The sequence below is a fragment of the Rhinolophus sinicus genome, chromosome 15 (assembly GCF_057876585.1).
Source record: "Rhinolophus sinicus isolate RSI-liver-muscle chromosome 15, RSI-T2T, whole genome shotgun sequence".
Taxonomy (NCBI): Eukaryota; Metazoa; Chordata; class Mammalia; order Chiroptera; family Rhinolophidae; genus Rhinolophus; species Rhinolophus sinicus.
The window spans coordinates 50,472,582-50,486,271 of NC_142515.1; the positions used below are offsets into that span (position 1 = coordinate 50,472,582).

General features: G+C 35.4%; 1 protein-coding gene across 4 annotated transcripts in view; it reads right to left on the reverse strand.

Annotated features, from left to right (window-relative positions):
* The window catches only part of P4HA1 (prolyl 4-hydroxylase subunit alpha 1), a 76,723-nt gene that overhangs the window by 39,823 nt on the left and 23,210 nt on the right, over positions 1-13,690 (reverse strand). For all 4 annotated transcript variants that reach the window (XM_019745966.3, XM_019745965.3, XM_019745961.3 and 1 more), the window contains one exon: positions 12,511-12,648. In XM_019745966.3, coding sequence (XP_019601525.1) covers positions 12,511-12,648 — 138 coding nt within the window. The remainder of the gene's footprint in view (positions 1-12,510; positions 12,649-13,690) is intronic.

Sequence of the window (13,690 nt, forward strand, 5' to 3'; positions counted from 1 at the left end):
GATTTCTTAGATATGACACCAAAAGCACTAACCATGAAAGAAAAAAAGTATTGATAATTAAACATTATCAAAATTTAAAACTTTTGCTCTTTGAAAGGTACCAATATGAAAACAAAAAGACAAAAGACTGGTTAAAAATATTCACAACACATTTATCTGATAAAGGACTTGCATCCAAAATATATAGAGAACTCTTAGAACTCAAAAGGATATGAACAGATTCTTCATCAAAGAAGAGATATGACCACTAAACACAAGAAAAGACATTCAACATCATTAGTCATCAGTTATGACATATGTATAACAATGCAAATTAAAACCACAATGAGGGCCGGCCCGGTGGCTCAGGCGGTTAGAGCTCCGTGCTCCTAACTCCGAAGGCTGCCGGTTCGATTCCCACATGGGCCAGTGGGCTCTCAATCACAAGGTTGCCAATTCAATTCCTCGAGTCCCCCAAGGGATGGTGGGCAGCGCCCCCTGCAACTAAAATTGAACACGGCACCTTGAGCTGAGCTGCCGCTGAGCTCCCAGATGGTTCAGTTGGTTGGAGCTTGTCCTCTCAACCACAAGGTTGCCGGTTCGACTCCCGCAAGGGATGGTGGGCTGTGCCCCCTGCAACTAGCAACGGCAACTGGACCTGGAGCTGAGCTGCGCCCTCCACAACTAAGACTGAAAGAACAACAACTTGAAGCTGAACAGAACCCTCCACAACTAAGATTGAAAGGACAACAATTTGACCATTGTTCCCCAATAAAGTCCTGTTCCCCTTCCCCAATAAAATCTTAAAAAAAAAAAAAAAAAACACAATGAGATGCCACTACCCACTAGATTGGTTAGGATTAAAAAGATTGAACATACCAAGTGTTTGCCAGTATGTGGAAGAACTAGAACTCTTAGAATACACTGAAGATACGAATATAAAATGATACAATTTGGCAGTTTCTTAAAAGTTAAATACACGTATACACCTACCATGCAACCTACCATGCAACCCAGCCATTTCACTCCTAGATATTTAACCAAAAGAAACAAAAATATAAAATGAATAATAATAATAAAATAAAAAGAGAATAATCCCTAAACATTGGAGAAAAAATACCGAAATGAACGACCCCAACTGTGTAACACATTGAGGGCATAATCACTCAAAGAAATAAATTACTTTGCATGTTTTTAAAACAATACTTGGACTGATCATACCTAGTGTATTACAAGGATAAAAAGTACAAAGAAATAAACTGCATTCAATAGTCTTAATGTTATTAATAGTATAGGTACTGTTATTTTGAAATTATTTTAGGCAAATTATAGGATAACACAAAGAATTATATTAATGTCATTGGAACCAAGAGTTTCAACACAAAAGAGATATAAGTATAAACTTTTGTAATCTTAAAGTTGAATTGGAATTAACAATACGAACTCACATATTTCCTATTCTGTCCATTGAAAACACCTAGAATCAATGACAAACTCAATAACAATAAACATCCCTAGGACCTAGCTAGACTCTGCTCCCTAAGTGTCACTCCCCATTATAAAGAATCAAGGTTCAGGGGCTGGCCCGGTGGCTCAGGCGGTTAGAGCTCCATGCTCCTAACTCCAAAAGGCTGCCAGTTTGATTTCCACATGGGCCAGTGGGCTCTCAACCACAAGGTTGCCAGTTCGATTCCTCGAGTCCCGCAAGGGATGGTGGGCAGTGCCCCCTGCAACTAGCAACAGCAACTGGACCTGGAGCTGAGCTGCGCCCTCCACAACTAAGATTGAAAGGACAACAACTTGACTTGGAAAAAAAGTCCTGGAAGTACACATTGTTCCCCAATAAAGTCCTGTTCCCCTTCCCCAATAAAATCTTTAAAAAAAAAAAAAGAATCAAGGTTCATTACAGAAATGCCTAATTCCTGCTCTAAGATAGAAATTTATAAAGTAAGCCTGGAAAAATTGTGCCAGAAAGCAAAGAAGCTTCTCGCTAGCAAAGAATAATAGGATCATTTCAGAAAGACAAATTAGCCAATCTAAAGAGGCCCCCACTAGCCTAAAATGGGATAATCTGAACATCAAACAAAATAATGAATACAATGGATCAAAATACCAAAATATATAAAAATCTACGAGTCCACAATGATACTTCAGATAAAAATCACTAGTCACTACTGGAAGTTATTATGACATCAACTTATTACCTGAAAATTGATACAAGGAAAAGAATCAAGGATTTGTCCTGCTTTGCATGTATAAAGTATTGTTCAAGTATTCAAAGTACCAAATGTTCCTAAAAGTTCTTATTTATAGAATTCCAGCTAAGAAAAGTAGAAGGAATGGTGGAATGAGAAAAATCACCATTTTGCAACCCTAATGAAATTAGTTCTAGGCAATGACCATCAAAGGCTGCCAAAACCATTAAATGAAACTCATGTAGAACTTTTCATGGAGGTATCACCACCGAAGCTACTCATCAACCAGCATCACAAAAAGTATGATACCTGGTCATGCAATTCAATAAAAAGTTCAGAGCGCCACCTATGGAGTTAATTTATAAACAAATCCAACTGTGTCTCAAGCTCTAATCGGTTTGCAGGAAACACAGGAGTTAGAGGAACAAGTTAAACCACACAAAAGGAGAAGTCAAGGCAACTCCAGAATGTGGTACATTCCACAGGGCATATGGCCAAGTTTTTCCAACTAATCAATGGAATGGGGGGAAAAAAGAGAGGGGGGAAAAATAAAAGATTTAGAAGACATAACCAAAATATGAAACTGTATAAAAAGATATCTTTGAGATCACCAGAGAAACTGAGTATTAACGATATTAAATTATACTAAGAAAATATTGTCAGTTGGTTAGGTTGAATAATGGTAAGTGGCTGTGTTATTTAGGAAAAAAGGACCATATTGATCAGTTAGATATGCATATTGAATTACTAATGAATAAAATGACACATTGTCTAAGATTTGCTTTTGAAATAATCCAGTAAAAACAACAACAAAAAGGAGGAGTAGAAGGAACAGACAAAACAAGAGTGGCAAACTGTTAAAAATTTTTGAAGTTGGGTAATGATGGGTAACTGGAGGATTCTTATGTCACTACTTTTATTTTTTATATTTGATATTTTCCATAATAAAAGTTTTATAAGTAATATGAAAAAGGAGAAAGCCATTTCCTAAGGGCTCTTTTTATGCCTTATAAAGAAAATTTTTAGTCAAAAATTTCAAAAATGAAAATGACCAGTATGATAAAAAAAGATAATAAATAAATACTACTTACCTGACAACATATCTCTTTGAATATATAGTTCTGAGAATAAATCAATATCGTGCTAGAAGTCATGCTTCAGAAGAGTGAAGTTTTTAAAAGAAACTATTGGTCAAAAGCAGACTAACCTACATTTTCTCTGATAAGAAAGGTATAATCTTACACATTTATTTAAGTGTCTGATAACATCACAAAGGAAATTGCTAAGGAACACGACGGTGTTTTCCTTAATGAATTTTGATTGAATACACTCCAGAGCCACTAAATTGGCTACAACAGGACTTTGCTATAACCTATCCAATGGTGCCAACATCTATTTTTTTAAAACTGCTAGCAGAAAAGGAGTTTATGAGAAATGAATTAAGAGGAAGTAAAGTGATGGGCATATTTTGCTAGTGATCAGACACATTCACCGTCCAGGGGAAAGCATGCCCTCGTCTTAGGCGAGTACTGTTACATTCCAGTACCAAGCAAAGTCCTAGCACGGAGGTGTATGTACTGGAGGGTCACACTGACCAATACAATCAAATAAAATATTCAAACCATACAACTACTTCCATTCACTTTTTTTTTTTTGCCTCCTGTTAGTCACTTATGGATAGTAACTAATTATCGATGTACTCCTAACATGAAGATGAAGATCCATATTTTGACTCTTTTCCCTTAACTAACTCTCTACTCCAAATTCCATTCTAGGAAAGGCTCCTAAGAAACTAACTTATTAATAGTTTAACATGATGCAATTCCAGGAACCAAAAAAAATATTACATTTTGACTCTCCTATTATTTTTCAGTTATGAGAATGGATATACAGTTCTTAAGATGAGCTTACAATTCAACAAGGAATGTTTTTCTCAGGGACATGCAAAAGACATAAGAACAGTATGCCATTATACATGTAGGTAGCACCGGTAATATTTTTTGTGTGAGCTGATGTTCCGGCAACATTATTGGAAAGCATGACGGAGATAGCAGAGGATCTTTACCTATTCTGTTTTGGTAGTTCAAGTGTCTTTGTTTATCTTACTTATTGATCTATTCACAATTATTAAAGGCCTGGGAATCAGATTCTTAAAAGAAGAAAATGAAAGAGAAGTGATGTAGCTTTTCAAAGAGAAGGCCATTTCCAAAATAGAGAACATGAAAAGAAAAAATAAATGGGCATGAAGATGAAGAAAATGAGATAAGGAAAGTGATGTTGGCAGGAAAAGACTATAAAAAGCTTTCATAAAAAGGGCAAATAGAATTTGATAAAAGTTGTAAATTCCTTTGGATCAAAGGAAGTGGCATGGACGACTGGCATTAGCATGCCAAACTGAATGTAGTAACCCAAATTTAAAGTAAACTAACACCAAAAAGAGACCTTTTAATTTATTATCACAATATAAACTATAATATTATATGACAGTTTAGAAAAAAATTACTTAGAAATACATTGTTGTGGCTCATCTTTCAACAGGGACATTTAATTTTAAAATTCTTGTACTTCACAGGAACACTTAGTGGATAAAAACTTGATTAGTAAGGGAGAAATATGTTTAAAATGCATCCACTTGGGGAGTTGGTGTCTTGCATCTGAAGCAGAATGGTGCACTCATAGCTGAATGAGCTCCAGAAATTTGTGGAGAATCTACTACTTGGTGTAGTAACCTATCAGCTCCCCCAGACAGTGATGTAGTGATGTTAAGAGACCAAAAGCGTGAACATTCAACTTCTACCTAAAGTAAATACAATTTTATATATAAGACATCTGTCATACCCCCCACACACACACACACCAAAAAAAAAATCACAGCTGAAAAAAGAAAAGTATGATACTTCTGGAAGACATAGATCTAGTCAACAAACCAGGGTTAGGAACAACCTGAAACTAAACGAACAGTCTATATGAAATATAAAGACATCATTGATGCCAATGCCTATACTTATCAGATCTTATATTAAAGTATCAACAACTTATATTAAAGTATCAACATGCATTTCAAAAGATCGGCCCCAAAGGAGGAAGAAATAGACAAAGCGAATCAAGGAGTAACATAGCATTAATAAAATTCCCCTGAAATAAGCATTTCTCTGATTTTTTTTTTTTTGCTTTGGTACAATTAAAAAAACAAACCAGGGCGGCCGGTTAGCTCAGTGGGTTAGAGCGCGGTGCTCTTAACAACAAGGTTGTCAGTTCGATCACTGTGAGCTGCACTTTCCGCAACAAGACTGAAATAACTACTTGACTTAGAGCTGATGGGTCCTGGAAAAATACACTTAAATAAAAGTTTAGAAAAAAACAAACAAACCATCCTTTCCCCAACACTCACTCCCATTACTTTACACCTAAATTGCTATAATTTTAAGTCTGACAAAACCAAGTGTTGACGAGGACATGAAGAAATGGGAACTCTCATACGTTGTTGGTGAAAGTATCAATTGGTGTATATGCCCTGGAGAACAACCTGATCACATCTAGTAAAGGGGACGAAGCATACATCCTGAGTTCCTATACCCTAGAGAAACTCTTGCATGTGTGTACATGGACACAAGAAGACATAAACAGGGATGTTTGTTGAAAACTGTTTAACATGGCAGAAAACTGAAAATAACCTAAGTGTCCATTGATCCACAGAAGAATGAATAAATCAATTGCATTATACACGACCATACAGCAGTTACATGAATTTGATCAACATAGATGAACTTATTCAAAAATATTAAGTGTAAAAGGTTGCCGAAAGATACACAGAGCATGATATATTATTTGTTTAAAATTTAAAAACACAGCAAATACAATATATGTAGTAAGGTATTACGTTGGTGCAAAAGTAACTGCAGTTTAAAAGGTTAAAAAATTTTTGCAAAAACCACAATAACTTTTGCACCAACCTAATATAAAAAGATGGAAGAATACACACCAAGTTCAGAAGTCATTACTTCTAGAAAGGAAGGGAAGGTGCACAAGACGCCTTCAAATGTATATGTGATCTTTGTCAAGAACAGAGAAAGGTTTGGAGAACAAAGACAGCCTGAAAACTGTTTATTAGTTCACTTTAGTGTTATAATAATTTTACCACTTACAGGATATAATATGCTTAGGAAATTTCAGTCGCTATACTTATAAGGAATTTGCATGAAAGGAAAATTCAGTTAAGAACTAGCCCAAAACAGTGACTTGAAGAAGTCAATAAGAAGAGACAAAGTGCGTGAGAAAGGATGGACATTGCTCCAACGAAAAATAATTCCACATATTCTCAGAATGTTTTATTTTCTGCCATTCTCTGAAAGTCTTACCAAAGGATCTCTTGATTAAAGGCTAGGTACTCCTAAGACTAAGCAGAGCAAAATTAGGGTTAAATAATAACCAATGTCATTTTGATGGGAAGATAATAAAGTTTTAAATGAAAAGAAATATAGTAAACTAAACAAAATTTATTATCCCCACATACATCAAACCTGCTTCTTTTGTATTCCCCTTTTGCTGAGTGGAATCCATCTAGTTGTTGAATCCAGTGTCAAGCCCATCATCAAATTCTACCATTCCACATCCTCAGTAGCTTGATAATCTATCCACTTCTCTCCATACCCACTAGCTACCACAATCATCTCTTATTTAAATTTTTACAACAGCCTTCTCCCTGATTTTTTTGTCTCTACCCCCAGGTCTTAATCCAATCTCCTTTCTGCAGCCAGAATAATATCTCTAAAATGAAAATCATCTAACTTCTCTATTGAAAACTTTTTAATGGCTCTTCTCCACATGGCTTACAAAGCCCTTCAAGAGGTGGCTTCTACTTACCTATCTAGCCTCCTCTCTCACTACTCTCACAAAACGAAACCTCCATTATCCCCACCTCACTCATATACTCACCTGTTGAACAAACTACTTGCTAGGGACCTGATATAAAATGCTCTCTCCTTCTCTCTGGACTTTATACATGTTCTTTCTGGTTGAAATACTTTTCTCATGCCCATTTCCGCCCCACCCCCACCCCACCAATTTCCTGGCTAATTCCTTGTCCGTTATACCTCAATTTTTTAAATTGTCATGTCTTCCAGGAGGTCTTCCGTTATGCCTCTTATCAAGTCCAGAATTAGGTTTCCTTTCATGTGCTCCCACAATATCCTAAATTATTCTGATCCAGGCACTCATCGTACTATATCATTAAGAATGTAAATACCTGGGCCGGCCCAGTGGCTCAGGTGGTTGGAGCTCCGTGCTCCTAATGCTGAAGGCTGCCAGTTCGATTCCCACATGGGCCAGTGGGCTCTCAACCACAAGGTTGCCGGTTTGACTCCCCCAAGGGATGGTGGGCTGCGCCCCCTGCAACTAACAAGGGCAACTGGACCTGGAGCTGAGCTGCACCCTGCACAACTAAGTTTGAAAGGACAACAACTTGACTTGGAAAAAAATCCTGGAAGTACACACTGTTCCCCAATAAAGTCCTGTTCCCCTTCCCCCAATAAAAATCTTTAAAAAAAAAGAATGTCAAGTACCCGAAGGGCAAGAGCAGTGTAGGTCTTATTCATTATTGCGTCCTTAACAGTACCAAACATAATGGTTGGTACATATTAAATAGTTAATATCCATTATATGAATTGAAATTTTAAACAGAAGCCAATTTTTAAAAATAAGATTATGATTTTATCAGAAATGTATAATGTATAATATTAGTAGAAACAGAAAATAAAATTTGGTATATTTTTGGAAATCCAACTTAATGGAATTATGTTCCAGCTTAATAGAAACTGTCATGGTTAGTTTTCCAACTTAATACTTCACCCCAAATGAAGGGAGATGAGCAAGAAAACATCTTAACAAATAACTCATCCTACTGTATTTTCTTACTGAGAAAATAAATTTCAGTATGAAGACAGAGGTACTATTTCATTTCTCCAGTTGATAATGCCAAGGAGATAGTAATGATAATAAATTGCACACTCATAAAAAAACAGAGATGGCAAATAGTAAATCATCATGTGAAGTTAGAAATCAGAACACAAGTAAAATTAGAAAATCAAAAAATTTGTAGAAATTAAACAGTACATTCTTAAACAACCAATGAATCAAAGAAGAAATCCCAGGGGAAACTAGAAAACACTTAAAGACAAATGAAAATGAAAACTCAACACACTAAAACTTATGGGACACAGTAAAAGCAGGGCTAAAAGGGAAATTTATAATTATAATGCTTAAACTGAAAAACAAGAAATATTTCAAATCAATAATCTAATTTTACAATTTCAGAAACTGGAAAAACAAGAACGAAATTCAAAGCTAGCAAAAAAAAAGGAAATATTAGAGCAGAGATAAATTGAGAATAGAAAAATAGAGAAAATTAATGATCCCAAAAGTTGGTTCTTTAAAAAGATCAACAAAATTGACAACTCTTTAGCTAAATCAACTAAGAAAAAAAGGAGAAGATTCAAATTACTAAACTCCGAAATCAAAGTGTGGCCATCACTACCAACTCTACAGCAATACAAAGGATTATAGGAGAGTATTATGAAAAATTATACACCAACAAATTGGATAACCTAAATGAATTAGACAAATTCCTAGAAACACAAAGCCTACCAAGACTAAGAAGGAAAGAGCAAATCTGAATAGACCTTTAACTACTGAATCAGTAATCAAGTGTCCTGACAAAGAAATGCCCTGAGCCCGATGGCTTTATTGGAAAATTTTACCGAACATTTAACACCAATCATTCTCAAATTTTTCCAAAAAACTGAAGAGGAGAGAACACTTCATATCTCATCCTACAAAGCCAGCATCATCATTATACCAAAGCCAGGCAAAGACACTACAAGAAAATTACAGACCGATGTGCTTTGTGAACACTGATATTAAAATCCTCAACAAAATATTAGCCGACAGAATTCAGCTGCGTATTAAAAGGATGACCAAGATTTATTCCTGGAATGCAAGGATGTTTCAACATATGAAAATCGATCATTGTAATATATCACATTAACAGAATAAAGGGAAAAAAAACATATCATCTCAATTAATGCAGAAAAAGCATTTGAGAAAATTCAATACTCTTTCATGATTAAAAAAAAAAACACTCAAAAAACAAACAAACAAACAAACAAAAAACCACTCAACAAACTAGGAATAGAGGGAAATTACCTTAACATAATAAAAGATAGCTTTGAAAAATCCACAGTAAACATACTCAATGGTGAAAGACTGAAAGCTTTTCCTGTAGATCAAGAACAAGAACAAGGATGCCACTTTTGCCACTTCCATTCAACTTACTACTGGAAGTTCTAGCCAGAGCAATTAGGCAAGAAAAAGCAATAAAAGGCATCCAAATTAGAAAGGAAGAAGTAAAATTTCTGTTAGCAGATGATATTATCTTAAATGTAGAAAACCCTAAATATTCCACACAAAAAAACCTGTTAGTTATTAATAGTAAATAAATTCATCAAAGTAGCAGGATACAGTCAACACACAAAAATCAGTTGCATTTTTATATATTAACAACATACAATCTGAAAAGAAAATTACTAAAACAATTCTAAGAGTAAAATCCTTAGGAATTAACCAAAGAGATGAAGGATGAATAATGAAAACTACAAAACATTACTGAAAGAAATTAAAGAAGACATAAATAAATGGAAACACATCCCATGTTCATCAAGTGAAAGATTTATATTAAGATGTCAATACTACCTAAAGCAATCCACAGATTCAATACAATCTCTATCAAAATCCCAATGACATTTTTTGCAGTAATAGAAAACCCATTCAAAAATTCATATGGAAAGAATCTCAAGGGACCCCAAACCGCCAAAACAATTTTGAAAAAAATCTATTCACACTTTCTGATTTTAAAACTTACTACAAAGCCACAGTCATCAAAACAGCGTAGTACTGGCATAAAGACAGCCATATAGACCAACGGAATAGAGAGCCCAGAAATAAACCCTTGCATGTATATTCAAATGATTTTTGACAATGGTGCCAAGATCATTCAATGGGGGGAAAGGACAGTCTTTTCAACAAATGGTGCTGGGAAAATTAGATATCCACATGCAAAAGAATGAAACTGGACCCTTACCTAACACCATATGTAAAAATTAACTCCAAATGATCAAGAACCTAAATATAAGACCTAAAATAATCAAACTCGTAAAAGAAAACAGGACAAAAGTTTCACAACATTGGATTAGGCAATGGTTTCCTACATATGACCCGAAAGGCACAAGCAATACAAGAAAAAAATCAACAAATTGGACTTCATGCAAATTTTATAATTTTGTGCCTCAAAAGACAGTACCAACAGAGTAAAAAGGCAACCCACAGAATGGGAGAGAGTATTTCCAAATTCCAAATCACGTATTTCCTAAGGGATTAATATCCAGAATATGTAGAGAACTATTCAACAACAAAAACAACAACACAACTTAAAAATGGGCAAAGGGGCCGGCCCGGTGGCTCAGGCGGTTAGAGCTCCGTGCTCCTAACTCCGAAGGCTGCCGGTTCGATTCCCACATGGGCCAGTGGGCTCTCAACCACAAGGTTGCCAGTTCAATTCCTCGAGTCCTGCAAGGGATGGTGGGCTCTGCCCCCTGCAACTAAGATTGAACACGGCACCTTGAGCTGAGCTGCCGCTCAGCTCCCAGATGGCTCAGTTGGTTGGAGCCTGTCCTCTCAACCACAAGGTTGCCGGTTTGACTCCCGCAAGGGATGGTGGGCTGTGCCCCCTGCAACTAGCAACGGCAACTGGACCTGGAGCTGAGCTGCGCCCTCCACAACTAAGACTGAAAGAACAACTTGAAGCTGAACAGAACCCTCCACAACTAAGATTGAAAGTACAACAATTTGACCATTGTTCCCCAATAAAGTCCTGTTCCCCTTCCCCAATAAAATCTTTAAAAAAAAAAAAAAAAAAAATGGGCAAAGAACTTGAACAGACATTTCTCCATACAGATGGCTGCTAAGCACATGAAAATATGTTCAACATCACTGATAATTAGGGAAATGCAAAACTATAATGAGACAACGCCTTACATCTATTGATAATAGATGGCTATTACCGAGAGAGAGAGAGAGAGAGAGAGAGAGAGAGAGAGAGAGAGAGAGAATAACAAGTGTTGGCAAGGATGTAGAGAAATTAGAACCCTTGTGCACTATTAGTGGGAATATAAAATGGTATATCTACTATGGAAAATAGTATGGCAGTTCCTCAAAAAATTAAAAATAGAATTACCATATGATCCAGCACTTCCCCTTCTGGGTATATACCCAAAGTACAGAAGACAGGGTCTTGAAGAGATATTTGCACACCCATGTTCATAGCAGTATTCACAGTAGTCAAAATGTGGAAGCAACCCAAGTGTCCACTGATGGATGAATGGATAAAAAGCAAAATGTGGTGTACATACATGATGATTATTCAGCCTTAAAAAGGAAATTCTGATATGTGCTACAACATGGATGACCCTTGAGAACATTATACGAAGTGAAACAAGCTAGTCACAAAAAGATAAATACTGTATGATTCCACATATATCTGTGGAATCATAAATACTGTATGATTCCAGGTACTTAGGATAGTCAAAATCACAGAGACAAAAAGTAGCATGATGGTTGCCAGGGGCTGGGGAAAGGGGGGAATGAGAGTTATTGTTTAATGCGTATAGAATTTCTGTTTCCCAAGATCAGAAGAGCTAGAGAAATGGATGGTGTGATGGTTGTACAACAATGTGAATGTAGCTAATACCACTAAACTGCATATTTAAAATTGGTTAAGATGGCAAATTTTGTTATAGGTTTTATGTACAATAAAAAAATTTTTAAGCAAATTATCATGAAATAGTTAGCTGTAACTTAAAAAAAAAAAAGTTTTGCCAAAAACAGATCAGGAAACAAGATGTGGCACACTGCAGAAATTTTAAAAACGTGTGTATATCAACAAGTTTTGGTTTTTAAATTACTGAACATATAATAAACTTTGATTATCAATTCCCTTTTAACTTCACATACGAACATTGGGTGTTCTAAAGAAAAACATCTGGAAAAATGATTGTTCTTTTTCATACACGCTAAAATTGCCTACTTCAAGTTCGTTCCTATAATTATAAGCTTTCACAGCTATTAAGTCCTAAAGAAACGGAGGGTTGTTTAGTCCTCAAATGCTGTATAACAAACTAAAGTAAAATATCTTAAAATACAAAAGTCCTTTTTTACATTAACATTGCTTTAATGGACTGAACAGAGAAGCCAGGTGATAGTGTTTATAGACTAGAAGCATTCTTACCTGGAAGATTACCCTTTGAGATGGTATCTGTATCCAAATTGTAGGTGTCCTGAAGACGCAACAGAGCTTTGGCTGCCCCAATCTGATCTTCATCATTAGGGAAGTACTGTCTCTGAATGGTTAGGTTAGAGATAAAGCCTTGAAATAGGGGGGGAAAAAAAGACTCTAGAACCTCATAGACTTCCAATTTCCAATACAGTCTTTACAAAGACTTTTCAAAACTGATTTTATTATAATTTCCACTTTACCATGTTCCACGTGCTCAATGAGAAAAAATTAAATACACTGAATGAGACGACATACCTCCAACTCATCCAATCTTCCCAAACCCTTTCTAATGCTGATCTGAGGTCACTACATAAATTATATCTGTAAGTATTAGTAGATGAACAACAACTAACATAATTGACTTTTTAGTTACACAACATAGCCTCCATTAAGCTTGAAGAATGAACAGATTTATGGATTTGAAAATGACATTCAATGGCAACCAAATATATTAATACTTTCACATAACAGATGGTAATGTATGCTCTTAAAGTTGTTTTCTTCTTCCATGTGCCACACATTATATAAATATGTAATCACATAAAGTTTGGTGGAATTCTTTAAAAGGATGAAGAGTTATTAGTTATATACTTAAGATCAGGTAAGCCAACTTATTAAATATATTTAGATCTGTTTAATTGTTGAATATAGTGTTCATCAGTCAAGATTTGCTCTATACAAAGCAATCTTAATCTACATAGCAAGCTCAATTCTCTTCCTCCCTCCATCCCTCTCTTTTTTTTGCCACCTTCAGTCATTCAACAAATATTTGAGCTTCTACTATATACTAAGCATAATCCCTTTAGTTCCTTAAACTCAGACTTAGTTTTGTGTCTGTTACTAAAATATATTAAACGCCTCAATACTCCAACTCCAACTTACTTCAATTAGAAAGATATTCATTATTACTGTTTGCAGTTTCAGTTTTTAATTTATTGTCTACATTAAGTTAAACAATCCTAACTTTAAAAATAGTATGTAGAACACCTCTAACACTTTTCCTTATAGTACACCTCCCGATACATTAAAAATTGATTAGAAGGTACAGTCTATCCATAAATTTTTGAAGTCTGAAAGTAATCCTAAAATGAAAATGACTACCTCCAGAAATGAAACTATATGCCAAATAATC